Genomic DNA, 19,121 nt, shown 5'->3' with positions numbered 1-19,121 from the left:
TGTGCTTTCCCAACTGGATGGGTCACAGCATTACGCCCACCCAGTCGAGAAAGCCCTTACATATCTAAAATGAGCTGTCAGTTTTGAGGACTTGGCTCCCCATTGACTCAATGTTAGAGCTAGATCTGCTAACTGTTTCTACCCTGGGGATTGTTGCATTAGATCTCATTTATCTGGATAGGTGGTATGGGTCATGTGATCTTATTGCCAATCAATGCGAACGGTTGCCAGGTGTGTTTCACAAATGAGTGGACGATTGTGAGCAGCAACTGCTCCCAGTTAGGTTTATCTCAGTGGTGAGAGCATGAGATGACAGTTAGGTCAAAAGGTTACAATAAGCTGTATACATTTAGTCTGTAGTTTAGTTTAGTCTGTGGCATACATTCTCATGGTAAAAATATCTGCTGTCTACTGGGAGAATTTGTAGTGTGAAAGTCATTTCATTGGGGCCCTGGTAGCTTACTAGTTAAGTCTGGTACCATTTAAGCTGAGGCATAACTGAATTGGCTTGGGTTTTCATCCCATGTCTTTTGAATCTGCCCTAAAGAAAGCAGATACGGCTTGTTAAATTAAAAAACAGCACACCTTAGAGACATTTTCATGTCCACAAATGTATGTTCTTTGGGCCCTGGTAACTCAGTTGTTAAGTGTGTGTACCATGTAAACTGAAGGACTAATGCGTATATTTGGTAACCACTCCCAAAATACATATTGTTGTGATGTAGATGGTCAATGTGTACTTCTTCATTCCAGTGAAGTACCCAGGAGCGGTGACCACCACATGCATCATCAGAGCGGTCCTGGGTCTCATGCTGCTGTTCTGGGGGAACAGCACCGGAGGTGACAGACACACACCGTAACACAGGAGAGTTAGGGGTTCAAGCCCTGTAGGTGCTAAAACCTTATTGTTTTTGTGTTTATCTAGTATTATTAAAATGCTTGCTTTCAGCAAGACCTTATTTCAGGGTCTTGAGTTTGAATCTCACTTGAGCCATTAACATGCATGTCCTTGCCTCACTTTCCTTGTCTATCTTCACTGATCTGTCCCAAATAAAGCAGAAATAAGATTCCACTAGGGGGCACCACAGAAATAAGGGCGGTGGGGGGTACAACAGTAATAATGGGGGGAGGGAGTGCCATAGGCGCGGGGGTTGGTGGGCGAAACAGAAACAACTGAAAAAATGGGGGGTAGGGGGGAATGTCACTCCCTCCCCCCGCCTTGTTCTGTGGCGCCCCCCAGTGGCAGCTTATTTCTGATTCGTAGAGGCAAGTACTGAAGAGCGGTTCCATGTCCTACCAGTCCCAATGGCTCATAGCTGAGGGACGCTGTCTCGTAAACAAGAGGTTTCAAAGTTTGATTCCCAGCAACTGTCAGTTTTTAAAATCTAGAAACAGATTCGCAAAGGCAATTACCCAAGAACAGTGTGGTTATGCTACCAGTCTCAATGGCTCATTGATGAGGGACGCTGTCTTTTAAACAAGAGGTTGAAGGTTTGATTCCCACCAACTGTCAGTTTTTAAAATCTAGAAACAGATTCGCAGAACCAATTACCCAAGAACAGTGTGGATATCCTACCAGTCCCAATGGCTCATAGATGAGGGACGCTGTCTCGTAGACATGAGGTTGAAGGTTTGATTCCCAGCAACTGTCAGTTTTTAAAATCTAGAACAGATTTGCAGAGGCAATTACCCAAGAACAGTGTGTATATCCTACCAGTCCCAATGGCTCATACATGAGGGACGCTGTCTCGTAGACATGAGGTGAAGGTTTGATTCCCAGCAACTGTCAGTTTTTAAAATCTAGAACAGATTTGCAGAGGCAATTACCCAAGAACAGTGTGTATATCCTACCAGTCCCAATGGCTCATAGATGAGGGACGCTGTCTCGTAAACAAGAGGCTGGTGGTTTGATTCCAGGCTACTGTCAGTTTTAAAAATCTAGAAACAGATTCGCAGAGGCAATTACCCAATTCCCAATGACTCACAGGTGAGGGACGTAGCCTTACAAACAGGAGGTTGATGGTTTGAATCTAAATTTTAAAGAACAGACTGGAAAATGTATGTCAAGAACGCCCGGAGAAAATACTTCTTTGCGAAGGGCTTCCGTGGTGTGGCGGTTAAAGGGCGTGAATATCAAAGAGTCACTGGGTACTCGGAGTTCACACATCACCGGTTCAAATCTCACCCACGGTCGGGTTGAATCGTCACCCACGGTTGTCTGGAGCCGCCCCGGCTACACGAGGCAGGGGGGGGGGCAATCTCCCCCCCCGGTGGTTCCCAACAATAATCCAAGAGGTCATCCAGTCCAGGAAGCCAACAACAGGCACTTTTTACAAACATTTCTGTAGATTTGATTTTCGCGTTCCCCCCTAGCCGGCCGGCGAGGCAGCCAAAATTTCACTGAATTGAGGGTGAGGAGGGAGGAGCCACTGGGTCAAGGGGAGGGGCCACAGGGTCAGGGGGAGGGGTCTCAGGGAAAGGAGGAGGGGTCTCAGGGGGAGGGGCCACAAGGTGTCATCGTTGGGGAGGAGGTGCTCTAGCGTGAGTGTCACTTCTGAAAACTGCCCATGCTGTTTTTTTACCGTCTAACATTACTAGCCAGTTACTGGTTTCAAGTTATACCACGGTTTGAAAACCTCACGGTTTCAATACCTCTCTAATTTTCCATTATACCATTGCTGCGGTATGAGCAGCAACTACCAGTCTCTCAAATCTCACGCATTTGCGTGAGATTTAATAAATTTGCTGTGAGACTCACACATTTCAACCAGTTTATAGTTGTCTCGAGTTATACAGAGTTAAAAAAAAACATACAATTATATGTCCTGTGCCTTTCACGGGCTCTGTGATCTGTAGATCCAGCACCTTCAGAAGATCCTCTGGGGAACACATGCATACGAGATTATTTTTAACTAATATCAAACATCCAAATATTGATGCCCCTCTAATCTATCAGTCCCACCACCATACAGCTAATAGTCCAGTCATTTTAAGCCAAAATGGGGGGTCAACCTAGGACAAATTGCAACAGAAGAAAACTGTCCTAAGGAAAAAAAAGCCCCAAAGAATCCCATTAGGGGAAAGTTTCAAAAAATACCCAAATATAGCCTATTCATACGCCTATTCATTCTTTTTATCACGTGAATAGGGTAACATTTTTTACCTTTAGATATCACCATGAAAACAAAACATGTATTACAAGTTTTTTTAAATGGTTTGTTAACATGGGCAAACGGTGCATAATAATGTATGCACTAATTTGCATAAATATCACAACATATCTAAACATTGGATATAGCCAGATGAACATGTCTTGTAGAATCTTGTTGACATCTTACAGTAAAAGACTATACAGGCAAACAAATGTCACCATAAGGGGCAGTGATTCAGTCATCTAAATGGATTATTCAACCTACATTAATAAAACATACCTGGTGATCAACTACAATTTATTGGGAACATCTGGATGTGTGTTGAGCTTTGGTACGACTATTATTGGTGAAACGACCCAGCCCCAAACCCCATCTCTGCAATAATAATTAATAAAGGCTGGTTTAAAGTACTTCTTCCTGCCTCTATGTATTAATGCTCATGGGTAGCCTAAATGTGTTCCATTCAGACCTTAACATTAAGTCTTTTACTGTTGTATGTCAACAAGACATTTTCACCTGGCTATACCCAACGTTTAGATCTGTTGCAAATTAGCACATACATAATTAGATTATGCACCGTTGAGTTTGCTTCTGTTGCAATTTGTCCTACCTTTTTTCATAAAATGACTGGACTATAAGCAAAGACAAGGGTTACATTAACAAAGGTGACGACGTATTTAGCTAGCTGGCAGGTAGTTTCAGAGAACTAGGATAGCAGAGTAGTGTGCACTTTATACTTACCTGGAGGGAGCAGTCTGTAAATCCATGCCGGCGTGAATTTAACTAAAATTTAGGACTGCCTACTACTGGAATTAGTACATTGTGGGATTAGTACTTTTAGCAATGTGACATGAGTTTTGCGGTTCTAGCAATCCACGAATCCTAGGAATCTAGCCGGAAGCTAGCCTAGCTAGAGCTAGCTAATAAAAACGTTTAAGAAACGGCTACATAACAAACAGGGCAACATCGTCTGGATGTAGCCAGCTATGTTTCCTTCCATAACACCACCCTGTATTTGTGTCAGATTATGCAGCTAGTTATGTGCTAGTTGTGCAGGTAGCAAAATAAGATTCGCCTGGTTCAGTCTCCGCTGCGGCTGAGACTGAACCAGGCTTGTGTTGTTGTACAGGCCTTGTGGCTCTACCTAGAGGTCTGCTAGGTCATAGTTCACACAATGTTAAGAAAACGATATATTACAAATATAGCTCTATATTAAATTATCTACAAGCTCAATCACTTACATATCTAAAACAAGCAGTTAGTTTTGAGCACGTGTTTCCACAAACTCTGTTAGTGGTAGATGTTGTTTCTTTCCTGAACGATTGTTGTTTAATACAAGAACTGGAATCTAGCGCTCCCCTGTGGACACCAGCAGTCATTGCCATGTTTTCTTATCCCGTCTTCCATTTCATTGTTCACTTCATCCATTTTCACTTTTAAGGTGTAGCTATTCCTTATATTAACAACACAGACAGCATTGTCAATGGCAATAAGCTTTTTATTTAAACATTAAGGCAGTGTTTTTTTGTTGTTTTTCGTTTTTACACTGCTATCCACAAAGCTTGCTGGTGGGCATGTAGAATTTTAACAGTGTGAATAGTTTTTCTGTAAATACCAACCTTGAAGCAAGCCACATAAATATTTACATCTCTTGAGTTCTATATACAATCCTTGCTATTATACAGTGGGTTATAATAAAAAAGAAAAGAAAAAAATCATTATGCACAATATGGTTAAACAATGTACTGTCTATGACATCCCACCGCCCACACATGGAGAACTCAGGAAACTTATCAGCCATGAGTCCGTTTTGTTTTCAATTACAAATGAAACTCGAACGACAAGCTAGGAGAGGAACACGAGGGGGTTGAAATCAAACGAGCAATGTGAAAACACAAAACAGCATGTTAGGATTAAAACGCAGTTCAGTACACTTTTAAAAACCACTCCCGTGTCGCTCTCTGCTGTGTGACAAGGTGAAACATCTGGATGTGGTTTCAGTCTCGCCGTCACTTCACTGTTTTTCAAAAACGACGTAGATTCAGTTTGTAAGAGGTAAGAGGAGGAAGGGAGTGATGAGAAGGGGAGGAGAGGGAAGCAGCTTGGAGAGAGGAGGGAGGGAGGGAAGGAGAGAGGAGGGAGAGGCGCGAGGGCGAGAGAGGAAGCGCGCGAGGATCCAGCCCGATAACCATGACAACCATGACACCTGCTCATTACTAACAAGTCTCCAGGGTCCCCAGCCAGCACACAGGACTGTCCCCTGCAGTGTCCCCCTCCGGCACCATCAGACAGGAACTTGCTGACCGGACGCACTGCATATGAACCACAGAGACGGCCGTTCAAACAAGTTTCAACCACGACGTCATCTGAATAAGTAGATGTGACCTGTTCTCCCCTCTCAGAAGCACATGGAAGGCTGCGTACTGTACCCTGTCATTATTGTGACTCTGCTCAGACTAGTGGAGAACACAGTACTGCAGAAAACCACAACCAAAAGTAGTAGTATTTGTGGATTACTCAAAGCAGATACAACCTGTATCTTGCAAAATATTGCCAATGTGTTGAATCAAGTTTAGAACTGGAGTAGGTGAAAGAGTAAAGGGCTAAGGCTGTGACAGATTGGAAACATGAACCGTGGAAAAAAAAAGGAAGAAAAAAAACAAAAGACAAACAGGAAGTGCTTAAATTGTAGAAATCAAAAGAAGGACGTTTCATTTGCTATTGGTTTCAAAACTTCCCTGCATGGACACGTATAAACCCTGGCATGAAAAACAAAAAAGTATTAGAAAAAGCAGAAAAAAAAGAAAAAAAAACATTTGTGCGTCACTTGGTAACTTCAGTACTGTATATGTAAAATAAATGGCACTTAACACTAGAAATATCTCATAACTGTACAAAATAGGGTGTGGGTTTGGGAAGGAGCCAGGCCAGGTGAGAGGCCCGGACCCTCCCCTCCTGCAGAGAGATCCCAGGTCAGGCTGTCCACCGCAGCTGGCAGACGGGCTTCTTGCGGCCACGGGCCGAGGCTCACAGAGAGATGGCTTTTTTTTATTTGTCGCCTCTTAGAACTCTCAATCCGACGGGGGATGTTGGGAGGCTGGCCCCCGGAGCAGCTAGAAGGTTGGGTCTCCACCCGGCTCCGAGCGGCCAGCTCGCCTTTAGCTACTGCTGTGATTGTGGCTCGAGTGTGGGAGCGATGGAGGATGAGGGTGGTGAGACCTAAGACCTAAACTCAACGACTACGGTGTTCCAAAGAGGCCCCTCCTCCACAGTCGGACCCTCCTTCTCCTGGAGTCCGTTACGATCTGCCCCAAACACAGATTCTTTAAAATGCCATTGTGAACAGATTGACAACTAAGTGCTTAACATCCAAAAAAAACAGTCTCAACAAACACGTAGACATGGTTAATATAAAAACAGTGAGAGAGTCGCTAGTCTCGAGTGACATCTCATCCGACCAATCTCGGGTGTCTCGCGGATGCCCAGAGACCGTGCGCCTTCAAACTGTCCTCCAATAACATTTCTCATGTATGATGACATCAACGATGGACAGCATGTTTACCCTGTAAACCAATGATATGACCCCTCCCCCGTACGTACCCCTCCGCCCCGCACCACCCACCCACCCCCCCAGATAGATCATTGCAGATAAGAGACGACAGCTGACAGCATCTAAAAAGTTCACCATCAAAAAGTACTAAAGGTCTCTTTTCACTTTCAAACACAGGACTGGACTGACTTGATTTAAAGAAGAGGGGGGGGGAGGGAGGGAGAAAGAGACCAAAACAACAACGAGAAAACAAAGTGTCCTCCTGTTCATCGCCTGATGGCTCGTAGTGGTAGAAGCCCTGGGGGGCCGTCCCATACAGCAGAGGGGGCCAGGCCTGGGGAGGAGAGCCTCCTCCCAGCATGCAGACTCAGCCCAGGGGCCCCCAGGGGGCCTCTGTAACACCCAGTCCTTCAGCATCGCCGCACCTCCTCCCAGCATGCAGACTCAGCCCAGGGGCCCCCAGGGGGCCTCTGTAACACCCAGTCCTTCAGCATCGCCGCACCTCCTCCCAGCATGCAGACTCAGCCCTAGGGGCCCCCAGGGGGCCTCTGTAACACCCAGTCCTTCAGCATCGCCGCACAGCGGGGCCGTACCGAGCCCCTTCCACGAACCGCGGAAGAAACTAGAGCTAGAAGTGTGTGGGGGTGATGGGTCCGTGTTAATAAGGCCAGCAAACAGGAAGGAGAAGAAAAAAACTACAAGTGATTTGTCCTTTAGAGTAGTCCTGGAGTGAGTGCATACACACACGCACACTCTCTCTCCCTCTCTCTCTCTCTCTCTCTCTCTCCCTCTCCCTCTCTCTCTCTCCCTCTCTCTCTCTCTCACACACTGAGCAGCAGTGTTTCAGCACCTCAGTACTTGGATCCTCAGGTGTGCAGATGTGTGGAGGGAAAGAGGGCTGGGGGGGTGGGGCAGAGATCTTGTCACACACCATGCATGATGAAGGTAGAACCGGCGAGAGGAATGACGTGTGCAAGTATGTACGTGTGTGTGTGTGTGTGCGTGTGTGTGTGTGCGTGTGTGTGTGCGTGTGTGTGCGTGTGTGTGTGTGTAGCAGCGTGGAGGCTGTTGGCTGGCGGGGCTGCTGTTCCGTCTCTCTCACTCGCTGTCAGATAGGGTCTCGTACTGAGAGCACAGCAGGGGCTTAGGCTCCTCCTCCCAGGTGCGGCCCTGCCCCGGCCCCGCCCCCTGGGCCCCCATCTGGCCGGAGGAGGGGGAGGAGGCGGATACCATGCCCCCAGGGAAGCGCATGGTCAGGGGGTTGCAGGGGAACGGGGTGGAGCCTGGAGGACACACAGCAACAGAGTCATGTGTCACACTTTCAAATAATAGTGTGTGTGTGTGTGTGTGTGTGAGAGAGAGAGAGAGTAAGAGTGTGTGAGAGAGTAAGAGTGTGTGTGTGTGTGTGTGTGAGAGAGTATGTGTGTGTGTGTGAGAGAGAGTACGAGTGTGTGTGTGTGTGTGTGTGAGAGAGTACGAGTGTGTGTGTGTGTGTGTGTGTAAGAGAGTAAGAGTGTGTGTATGTGTGTGTGAGAGAGTAAGAGTGTGTGTATGTGTGTGTGAGAGAGTAAGAGTGTGTGTGTGTTAGGTACCGGTGGATGAGGGCCGGTCCTCCCACACGCGGTTGGTGAGGGGCGTGCGGCGGTTGCAGTCCCCCTCAGAGTGGACAGAGGACACGGAGGAGGGTCTCTCCCCCCCGGACAGGCCGGGGCCGGGGGACTTGGCCTTCCGCCCGTTAGAGCGCCCGCTGCCCTTGGACTTCCCCCCACCTGCCCACACACACACAGTTACAGTACCCTCTCGCCAACAACAAAACACTGGCAAACGCCGATTCTCATCACAGACACACTACGTCAAGAAGGAACTACTTGTCCCACCTGGTTGAGGATACGCGTCGTCGGGGGGGCGTCCGTCCGCGGCGGGCATGGGGGCGGCCGCGCCGGCCGGCATGGCGTTGGGGGCGGGGCGCTCCTCGGCCTGCTCGTCGTAGTTCCCCATCAGGGCCTTCCTGATGATGGCCTCCAGGCCGATGGTGTTACTGGACGCCTCGGGGGGAGGGTGGCTGCGAATACTCACTGGTCCTGGGGGAGGGAGGGAGGAGGGAGGGTGGAGGGGGGGGGGGGAGGGAGGGGAGAGGACAGGAAAAGAGAGAGGAGATGACAGATAGAGAGGGGAGGGAGGAGAAGGGGAGGGGGGAAGGAGGAGGGAGGATGACAGAGAGCAAAGGGGAGAGAAAGGGAGGGAGTGGAGGAGATAAGACAGGAGAGAGCAGGACAGCAGAGAGAGAGAGAGAGAGAGTTAGCACAAGACTCACTGGTTGATTTAGTGCCGACGCAGGCTTCAGTCTATCAAGTAAGTGGACATGATGTAGGTTAGGAGTCTCTGGAGAACAGCCAGGAGGGAGGAGAAAGAAGCAAAGAGGGAGACTGCGTACCTGCAGTGGTGGAGGCAGGCATGTTGAAGATCTCTGTTCCTGGCTGGCCGGCGTCTGAAAGCGAGAAAAGGGATTGCCTCACACAAGCTCTCTCTGCGTAAATGACCCAAGATATGTTTTATAGATGAGAGAGAGAGACAGAGAGACAGAGGGAGAGAGAGACACAGAGGGAGAGAGAGAGCTAGTGAGAGAGAGAGAGAGGGAGAGAGAGTGAGAGAGATAGAGAGAGAGGGAGTGAGAGAAAGAGATAGAGAGAAGGACAGATGGAGAGAGAGATAGAGAGACAGAGAGAGAGACAGAGGGAGAGAGAAAGAGAGATAGAGACAGAGAGAGAGACAGAGGGAGAGAGAGATAGAGAGGTGTGCTGTCTGCTGCTGAGGTCAGACTTACTGAAGTCGCTGTCTCCTCCTATCTTCTTGATCATCTCCTGCTTCTTGGACTTGACGATGGCCGAGGTGCTCTCCGTGAGCTTGCTGAAGAAGGCCGGGGGCTGGGAGGTGTTGGGGGGCGAGCGAGAGCCCATGCTGCAGGGAGAGAGAGGGACGAACAAGATGGGTTAGAGAGGAGAGAGGGTGACATCACCATCACCGAGACAGAGAACACGAGAATCAACTTCCAAGATGTTAACGCCCTCTCTTAGTGCTGTGCTCTCCAGTGGGGCTGTGTGGGGGGCTGTGTGGGGGCTGTGTGGGGGGCTGTGTGGGGGGCTGTGTGGGGGGCTGTGTGAGGGGCTGTGTGGGGGGCTGTGTGGGGGCTGTTTGGGGGGCTGTGTGGGGGATGTGTGGGGGGCTGTGTGGGGGCTGTGTGGGGGGCTGTGTGGGGGCTGTGTGGGGGGCTGTGTGGGGGCTGTGTGGGGGCTGTGTGGGGGGCTGTGTGGGGGCTGTGTGAGGGGATGTGTGGGGGCTGTTTGGGGGGCTGTGTGGGGGATGTGTGGGGGGCTGTGTGGGGGGCTGTGTGGGGGCTGTGTGGGGGGCTGTGTGGGGGCTGTGTGGGGGGCTGTGTGAGGGCTGTGTGGGGGCTGTGCTCACCCCTGCTCCCCCTGCTCAGCGGGGTAGGAGGACCCCTGTGTCTCTGGCTCAGACATGGCTCCGGCAGGGGACACGGGCTCGATGCCGTCAGCCGACATGCCGACGGGGGACATCTTGGGCTGGGTGGGGGACCTGGGGACACAAACACACCCCGCGTCAGGCGCTGCGGCCCCACTCCCGAGCACTACCCCCCCCCCCTCCCCACCAACGCTCCTACCTGTCCCTGGCTCGCTCGCCTCCGCCGCCGTCCGGGGGGTAGCGGGGCCCCTGGCCGGGCTCCTGGGAGGAGGACGGGGGCTGGGGGGCGCTGGGGGGCCGGGTCAGGTCCAGGACTGGGGAGCTGTGGTAGGCCTGCTGCATGGGAGCCTGCTGCTGCAGGTTCTGTCTGTAGTCCTTGGTGATCACCTCCTGTGAGCCACGCAGCAGCACACACATTCAGCTTCCTTTCAGTCGATACAAGCTGGGATGGCTGGGTTGAACTGCATGCTGTGCTGTCGGTGATGACTGTGTGTGTGTGTGTGTGTGTGGGACTCACGCTGATGTGCTGGGCCAGGGTGACCACCCTCTGGCTGCCTTTGACACAGGGGGACTGGGGCTGCTGCTGGCCCGGGGACAGTCTCTCCTCAGAGGGGGGGCGGTACAGAGCATGCTCCATGGGCACCATCTTCTGTTGAGCTGGGAGGAGACATCCGGACACACACACAGACACACAGACACACAGACACACACACAGACAGACACACACACACACAGACACACATGGATATTGAGAGCAGCATCCGGACAGGGGGACAGGACAGAAAAGAAAAGCCGCATTAAGTCGACGGGGACGCAGTCAAGAGTGACACAACAACCATTCAAGCACTTCCTGTTGGTCACGTAAAGATGCAGATGGAGGCTTGTTGAGTATGAGGTGAGCACACAGGGTCTCAAGGCAACAGCCATGCTCCTGAGAGATCACAGGCAGGTTCACTGCACTGTCAAGTCTGCTCTCCACTGCGACTGAGAACAAAAAAAAAGCCCCTTCAGATTCGCAAAGACTTTCGGAAAGCTCTCTTCCTAAAGGCCAGGACTGGGATAGACTGGATCGGAAACCTTCATAACAAACGCCAGTGTTTGGGGTCTCTGGGGACATGGTGTCCTGGTAGTGCTCTCTCTCTGGGGACATGGTGTCCTGGTAGTGCTCTCTCTCTGGGGACATGGTGTCCTGGTAGTGCTCTCTCTCTGGGGACATGGTGTCCTGGTAGTGCTCTCTCTCTCTGGGGACATGGTGTCCTGGTAGTGCTCTCTCTCTGGGGACATGGTGTCCTGGTAGTGCTCTCTCTCTCTGGGGACATGGTGTCCTGGTAGTGCTCTCTCTCTGGGGACATGGTGTCCTGGTAGTGCTCTCTCTCTGGGGACATGGTGTCCTGGTAGTGCTCTCTCTCTCTGGGGACATGGTGTCCTGGTAGTGCTCTCTCTATGGGGACATGGTGTCCTGGTAGTGCTCTCTCTCTGGGGACATGGTGTCCTGGTAGTGCTCTCTCTCTGGGGACATGGTGTCCTGGTAGTGCTCTCTCTCTGGGGACATGGTGTCCTGGTAGTGCTCTCTCTCTCTGGGGACATGGTGTCCTGGTAGTGCTCTCTCTCTGGGGACATGGTGTCCTGGTAGTGCTCTCTCTCTCTGGGGACATGGTGTCCTGGTAGTGCTCTCTCTCTGGGGACATGGTGTCCTGGTAGTGCTCTCTCTCTGGGGACATGGTGTCCTGGTAGTGCTCTCTCTCTCTGGGGACATGGTGTCCTGGTAGTGCTCTCTCTATGGGGACATGGTGTCCTGGTAGTGCTCTCTCTCTGGGGACATGGTGTCCTGGTAGTGCTCTCTCTCTGGGGACATGGTGTCCTGGTAGTGCTCTCTCTCTGGGGACATGGTGTCCTGGTAGTGCTCTCTCTATGGGGACATGGTGTCCTGGTAGTGCTCTCTCTCTGGGGACATGGTGTCCTGGTAGTGCTCTCTCTCTGGGGACATGGTGTCCTGGTAGTGCTCTCTCTCTCTGGGGACATGGTGTCCTGGTAGTGCTCTCTCTCTGGGGACATGGTGTCCTGGTAGTGCTCTCTCTCTGGGGACATGGTGTCCTGGTAGTGCTCTCTCTCTGGGGACATGGTGTCCTGGTAGTGCTCTCTCTCTGGGGGCTTTAGGGGTACAGGAAAACATGGATCACATTCCTCATGGTGGAAAATATTCTTAGAAAGTTTGTTGAGAGAGAGACAGAGAGAGGGGACAGAGAGAGAGAGGGGACAGAGAGAGAGAGAGAGTAGGGGTGCGTTGAGTGTTTTTGGCGCAGGAAGAAGCAGCATAAATGACAGTGAGGCGTAATAACGACATGCAGAAATTTGCGGCCCAGAAGCTGCAGCACCCCCCTCCCCCTGGATCGTCACCGGCCCTGCCCCCCGTCCCCTGCCCCCCCAACCCCCGTCCCCCTCCTGTGGATCACCCATGCTGTCTGAGGCCCTGGGGAGGCTGAGAGGTGGTTGGTGGGGCTAAAGGATTGGTCCTGATCCTGCATCCTGATTGGTGGGGCTAAAGGATTGATCCTGCATCCTGATTGGCTGGCTTTAGGGTTCAAGGTGTAGCCTTCTTTGGTTTCATTTAGAAAGTAAATGACTAACTAATAAGAAATCTTCTTAGTCATAGTATCTTTAGCTGCCTGGCTTGTAAAGCTCTGTCCACTTTGACGTGATTTTTTATGAGATATTTATCTCCATGTTTCGATGTATATTTTCTGATTAGCTGACTAACACACGTTTGAGGCTAAATTGTAATTTACGGCTCAAAATCCCAGTGTTCAGTATGAAGTCCAGGTGCTACCATCAGGTGAGTGTGTGAGGGGGGGAAGGGTGCCACATGGTAAAGTCAGTCTCATCCTTCACGAAAAGGAAATGAAAATAAGCAGCAGTGATGTCAAACCTACACGCCTCTCCTGCTCAGCTGTGCGGCTAGTCGGGGTTTTCAAAAAAGGCGGAAATGTGTGTCACCTGGTTTACTGCAGTATCTACGTACATAGCTTCAACTGCCTTTAACCTTTCTGTTTCTAGAAGACCAGTTACAGGTTAAGAGGCTGGTTGTCCAGAGATACCCTTAGGTAGTGTTCAAATTTGAAAGAAACAAATTTAAGAAGAATTTATATTGGTCTTTGAAAACCCGAAAAAAATGCAGAAAATTAAATTTAAAAATTAAAAAAAGCGCTGAGAGAAAAAAATAAAAAAATGTAAATGAATCGGATTGATTTGATAATGCCAACCACCACAGCGTGCAATAGGCCACAGACAGAGGGGGGAGGGAGGGTCGGGGTGGTGAGGAGACCCTGGGATCCAGAGCGTCTTACCATCACTGGCGCTGACGGCCCCCTGCGGGCCCTTCTCTGGCATCCCCGTTTCACAAGAAATTTGACGCATGATAATCGCGTTTATGAAGTTGGCCGCGGTCATGGTGGTCTTACCGAGTGCTCGGAGCTCTTGTTCCTGAATGGACATCGCTTTGTTTTGAGTCTTTTCCCTACTAGGTGTGCCACTGTCTCCCCGACCAGGAGGGTTATCCGACTGGGGGGCCAGCAGGTGTGGAGGCCGGCCTGAGAGGTGAGAGGCGGCCGGGGCCTGGGAGTAGGGCCCCGGGTACATCCCTCCAGGGCTGGACAGCTTGGACTCGGCCTTGCTGGAGGACATGCCGTGCGGGTCCTGGGCGTGCTTGGGGAGGCCCCCCCTGCTCTTGCCCCCGTCACGCCCGAGGTCCTTGGCCCCGCTGGGATCCAGGCCGGAGGGGTAGCCCTCGGGCACCCCGGTCCTCTGGAGGTGGCTGTAGCCTGGGTAGCGGTTTGCGCCAGGAGGCATGGACCTGGACGAGGGGGAGAATCACAAGGCCAACAGTCAACGATGCGATTGAATAGGTGTTATTAAAAGACAGCGCTGTGACGTTTCTGTTCTCCAGAGAGAGAGAGAGAGAGAGAGAGAGAGAGACAGAGAGACAGAGAGACAGAGAGACAGAGAGAGAGACAGAAAGAAAGAGAAACAGAGAGACACAGAGAGAGAGACAAAGAGAGAGGCCGAGAGAGAGACAGAGAGACACAGAGAAAGAGACAAAGAGAGAGAGAGACAGAGAGAGAAACAGAGAGAGAGACAGACTGAGAGAGGCCGAGAGAGAGACAGAGAGAGAGGGTGGTACCAGAGGGTGGAACAGGGCTCACCGTAGCACAGAGTGCTCGCTGACAGGCAGACTCTTGCCCCCAGTGTGCAGCACGCTGGGCCTCTGCTGGATGCTGTCCTGGGTGCGGGGCGAGGCGGGGGAGTGCTGGTGGCCGTAGGGGTGGGAGGGGGGGCGTGCACTGCTTTGCTGGATGCTGTCCTGGGTGCGGGGCGAGGCGGGGGAGTGCTGGTGGCCGTAGGGGTGGGAGGGGGGGCGTGCACTGCTGCTGCCCCCGGAGCTGTGCTCTGTACCTGGGGAGGGAAGCACACACACACACACACACAGGTCAGACACGGACTGATGGCACAGCACCATAACCACACGCATCACATTGATTAAAATAAAATGGCAGAAAATCGATCAACTGTGTGATAATGTGTGTTGCTGCTGTAGTTGTTACTTTGTTTACCTGGTCTCCAGATGGGGGCATGCTCCACGTTGCCGTGGGAACCGCCTTTCTCCCGGTCCCTGTCTCGGTCCCGATCTCTCTCCCTCTCTCGCTCCCTCTCGCGGTCTCTCTCCCGGTCCCTCTCTCGCTCCCTCTCCCTCTCGCGGTCCCGGTCTCTCTCCCGGTCGCGGTCTCGCTCGCGGTCTCTCTCCCTCTCCCGCTCAGCAGAAGAGGGCGTGGCCTGCATCTTGCTCATGTGCGAGGGCCCGACTACACAGGACACACACACAAACACACACCCAGAGATGAGTCACACACCACCACAGCACCCAGACGGGCCAGCTTGGAGCCCCAGCAGGGGTGGGTGAGGGAGGGGAGGGGAGGCATACCTGGAGAGATGGGGGAGGTGGTGTAGGGCCTGCTGGGGAAGGCCCCGGTGGACCCGGGGATGTAGGTGATGCGGTCCATGGTCGAGCCAGCGGCCCCTGCGGAGGGAGGGACCAGGACAGGTAAGTGCACCTGAGACAGATCGATGATCCCTGGGGAGGAGAAGGGAGAGGTTGGGTAAAGGCGACACATCTCACTGGTGCTCTGGAAGTCTGGGGGAGGGAAGTGTGTGTGTGTGTGTCCCAGCTCAGGCCGAGCGTGTTTCCCCAGAGTGTGTCTCACCGCGCGGGGCTGCAGAGTACTGCAGCGGCATGGGCTGGTCCCGGGGGGACAGGCCCCTCAGCAGGTCGGTGCGCTGGGCCGCCATGGCCGCCGGCCACTGGTGCATCTGCTGGGAGGTGATGTAATCGTTGAGCAGCGTCTGCCGGTTCTCCAGGGCGGCCGTGTCGGGGAAGCCCCTGATCAGGTAGGGGTAGGGGTGGGGGTAGGCCGGGTTGGGGGTCAGGTGACGGGGCAGGTAGTAGGCAGCTGGAGGAGAGAGGAGAGAGGGGAGAGGGGGGTGAGAATTGATCCTCTCGCCTTTGGGGCTGTGGTGAGTGTGGTTTCCGGGGGTGACGGTGCGGGGGGCGGGGGTACCTGGGTCGATGGGGATGCCACGGGGCAGGGAGGAGGGGTCGAAGGCCAGGGGGATGGGCCCGCGGTACACCTCCGCAGCGCCCAGACCCTGCAGCAGGCGCTCGTACGACGCCAGCGACGCCTGTTGCTCGGCGACTGAAGGTAGGGGCGACTTGGTGGCGCTCATCTCTCGCGGTGTGGGCGTGGCCTTGCGCTCCTGAGGCTGGTTCTTATTGGATCCTGGGGGGAAGACGACTTCAGTTACGGAGCGCGTTTCATCCCTCAACACAACAACCTTGTTTGTCTGTAACAGGTTTGGCAGCGTGAGTGGGTCAGAGTGTGTGTGTGGGTCAGAGTGTGTGTGTGAGACAGAGTGTGTGTGTGTGTGTGGGGTACGACCTACCCTCATGCTGGCGCTGGCCTCCCTCCCTGGACAGGGGGGATCCTCGGTGAGAGGGCCCCGGGTAGGGGGCCCTGAGGGGGCCCTTGTGATCCTCGTAGCCCCCCGGGCTGTGGTGGGCCTTGCCCCCCTGCTCCGGTCCCATGGTGAGGGGCGAGGAGCGGGCCATGGAGCTGGCCGTGCTGACCACGGCGCTGGGTCGGCCCTTGGGGCCCTCGTCGTAGCGGCCCCGCTCGGGGCGCATGTCCAGGTGCGGGGGGGGGCCGTGGTAGGAGCGCGGGGAGCTGGCGATGATGGAGCGCACGTCGTGGCGCTTCCCTGAACCCACCGCCTCCTGCTTCATGGGAGGGCCCTGCGAGAAGGGCGTACAACCACCCTGAATAACTACATTACCCAAAATGCCTCCTGCGAGTGCCCTGAGAGAAGGGTGTACAATCACCCCAAATAACTACATTACCCATACTGCCTCCTGCTTCATGGGAATGCCCTGAGAGAAGGGCATACAATCACCCCAAAATAACTACATTACCCATACTGCCTTGCTGTAACTAAGCTTAATATCATGGATTGTCTTGAGACAAGTGGAGGAGAGTGAGAGAGCCAGCTCACCTGGGTCAGGATGCCCTCTTTGCCAGGCTTGGCCATCATCAGGCCGTCGGAGCCCAGCTGCCGGAGCTCCTCCCGGGGGATGAGGTGGATGGAGCGCCCACCCTCCTTCACCGTGGGCACCATGGCGTCCCGGCCCTTCATGGCCTCCTGCATGGAGCCCGGCCGGGGCGGGGGGGATGGCTCCCTCTTCATCTGCTTGGGCTCCCTCCGGAGGTAGCCGTCCTGGGGGTCCAGGTGACGAGGTATACCTGGAGGGGGGAGAGACAGGTAGCAGAATAAGCATGTGTACTGTCTCTCGTCCATTCACCTTCCAGAACCCTGGAAGCTTGTCTCAGAGCATGGAGGGCTTCTCTACCTTGGGAGATGGACCCGCGGATGTGGTGGGCGTCCTTGAAGGGGTGTGGGCTGTCTCTCTCGTGGGGCATAGCTCTGCTTATCAGCCCTGGCATGGGAGGGGGGGGGGGGGACAAAAAGAGACAAGATAAGCCAGCGCAACACCAGGTGGAGCCTGTGGAGGTCTGAGGTGTGTGGGTTCTCCTGGGCAACACCAGGTGGAGGTCTGAGGTGTGTGGGTTCTCCTGGGCAACACCAGCTGGAGGTCTGAGGTGTGTGTGTTCTCCTCACCCTCGCAGGTGGCGGCAGACAGGGAGTCCCTCATGGGCAAGCCCCTGGAGATGCCCCCCTCCATGACGTCGTAGGGCCGCTTCAGCCCCACCAGCTCCCCCGGCTGCCCCGGGCCGCGGCCCTCGTCCTTGGGGTTCTGGGAGGCGGAGCCTGAGGAGGAGATACGAGACAAGGGAGGAGGATGAGGTTGGATGCACCTCCGGACTAGCAGGAGAGCGTCCGGGTCCCAGATACTCACGGTCGTAGGTGAGGATGTGCCCGCTGAGGCCCTCGTACACCACGTGTCCCTTGGACATGGCCTCGTCCCGCTCCCGCTCGGCGCGGCTGGGGCTGTCCTCGGCGATGAGGCGCGTGATGGTGCCCTTGTACAGGACGTCTGCGGGGGTGCCCTGTGGAGCGGGAGGGGAGATGCTGAGTCATCCGGGCAGGACCCATTTGCTCGACGGAGGATTCGATCAGCGACGCACTTAAAACCTGTGAGAGCTCGACGATAACGGCTGCAGAAGAAGTGACCTCCCACAGCTACTCTCACCCACACAAACACCCAGGCCTGATGACACACTCCACTACAAGCGGAAGTCTCTCAAACAGCCCCTCCCCAGCCCTAACACCTGTCACCTGCTGCTCCTAACAGCAGCTGACAAGGAGGACTCAGAGTCCCATGCCTGGCTCACGCAGGCCGTGACTCACACATCCGCCGGCGCTGCCTGCCAGAGCCGTGTTTACGTAAGCCCGCTGGGCGGCTGCAGTGTGTGTGTGTGTGTGTGTGCTCACAGGGATCAGAACCCAGACCTGTGGCCTTGGTGTCTGGTGAGATGGAAGGGGGAGGGGAGGGGGGTGACAGACATGTGGTGCCCTGGATCACATTTCCTGTGTGTTGATTACAGCTCTCGGCAGAGATAGGGGGCTGGCTGGTGAAGGTCAGGGGCCAGGCCTGAAGAGGAGGGGTGCAGTGGGGTGAGGAGGAGGGAGGAGGGAGGGATCAGGTGGCCCTGACCGAGGCAGCCCTCTTATCTCCCAAATCTACTCTCGTCATCAGGAGGAGATGAGACCCATGCACCTGATGCAACACAGGCTTATCTACGTGTGTGTGTGTTTGTGTGTACACACGCCGCGCGGGCGCGCACACACACACACGCGCGCGCCGACGCACATGGCATACGATCCGCTCGGCAGTCAGCTCGACAAACAAACCGTGTGACCTCGGCACCAGCTCTGATTATATATGACCTCTCTCACTTTTCCCTCAGCTATCTATCTGGGCGTATAACAGCCCCCTCCCCCCCCCCCCCCCGCCCTCCTTCCCAGTTTCCAGGACAGTTGGCTGAGGTATTACAGAAGGCGTACGTATCGGTGACGGGGCTTAGCCAGCGCAGAGAGTAAACAGATAAATAAAGGAGAGAATGGACATGGCACGGTGTGTACCTGTTGCCAGGGCGACGTGGAGTACTCAGAGCTGTGGTTATATCACACCAGCTCCCACAGCAGGAAGAGGAGCAGGAGGAGGAACAGAGGGAGGAACAGAGGGAGGAGCAGAGGGAGAAACAGAGGGAGGAACAGAGAGAGGAACAGGAGCAGGAGGAACAGAGGGAGGAGCAGAGGGAGGAGCAGAGGGAGGAGCAGAGGGAGGAACAGAGAGAGGAACAGGAGCAGGAGGAACAGGAGCAGGAGGAACAGAGGGAGGAACAGAGGGAGGAGCAGGAGCAGGAGGAACAGAG

At 53.7% G+C, this 19,121-nt stretch overlaps 1 protein-coding gene across 1 annotated transcript in view; it reads right to left on the bottom strand.

Moving 5' to 3' along the window:
* Nucleotides 1-6,786: 6,786 nt before the first annotated feature.
* The window catches only part of LOC136937823 (nuclear receptor corepressor 2-like), a 27,991-nt gene continuing 15,656 nt past the window's right edge, over nt 6,787-19,121 (bottom strand). The window contains 20 exon segments of the mRNA XM_067230940.1: nt 6,787-7,985; nt 8,295-8,471; nt 8,580-8,783; nt 9,137-9,190; nt 9,527-9,660; nt 10,165-10,296; nt 10,382-10,572; nt 10,700-10,839; nt 13,527-14,032; nt 14,382-14,631; nt 14,790-15,038; nt 15,158-15,307; nt 15,438-15,683; nt 15,792-16,010; nt 16,174-16,522; nt 16,628-16,657; nt 16,780-17,027; nt 17,135-17,221; nt 17,404-17,553; nt 17,642-17,792. Coding sequence (XP_067087041.1) covers nt 7,801-7,985; nt 8,295-8,471; nt 8,580-8,783; nt 9,137-9,190; nt 9,527-9,660; nt 10,165-10,296; nt 10,382-10,572; nt 10,700-10,839; nt 13,527-14,032; nt 14,382-14,631; nt 14,790-15,038; nt 15,158-15,307; nt 15,438-15,683; nt 15,792-16,010; nt 16,174-16,522; nt 16,628-16,657; nt 16,780-17,027; nt 17,135-17,221; nt 17,404-17,553; nt 17,642-17,792 — 3,852 coding nt within the window. The 3' untranslated portion in view covers nt 6,787-7,800.

Source organism: Osmerus mordax, chromosome 28 (assembly GCF_038355195.1).
Source record: "Osmerus mordax isolate fOsmMor3 chromosome 28, fOsmMor3.pri, whole genome shotgun sequence".
In the NCBI taxonomy this organism is placed as follows: Eukaryota; Metazoa; Chordata; class Actinopteri; order Osmeriformes; family Osmeridae; genus Osmerus; species Osmerus mordax.
This window is presented reverse-complemented; position numbering and strand designations above follow the sequence as displayed.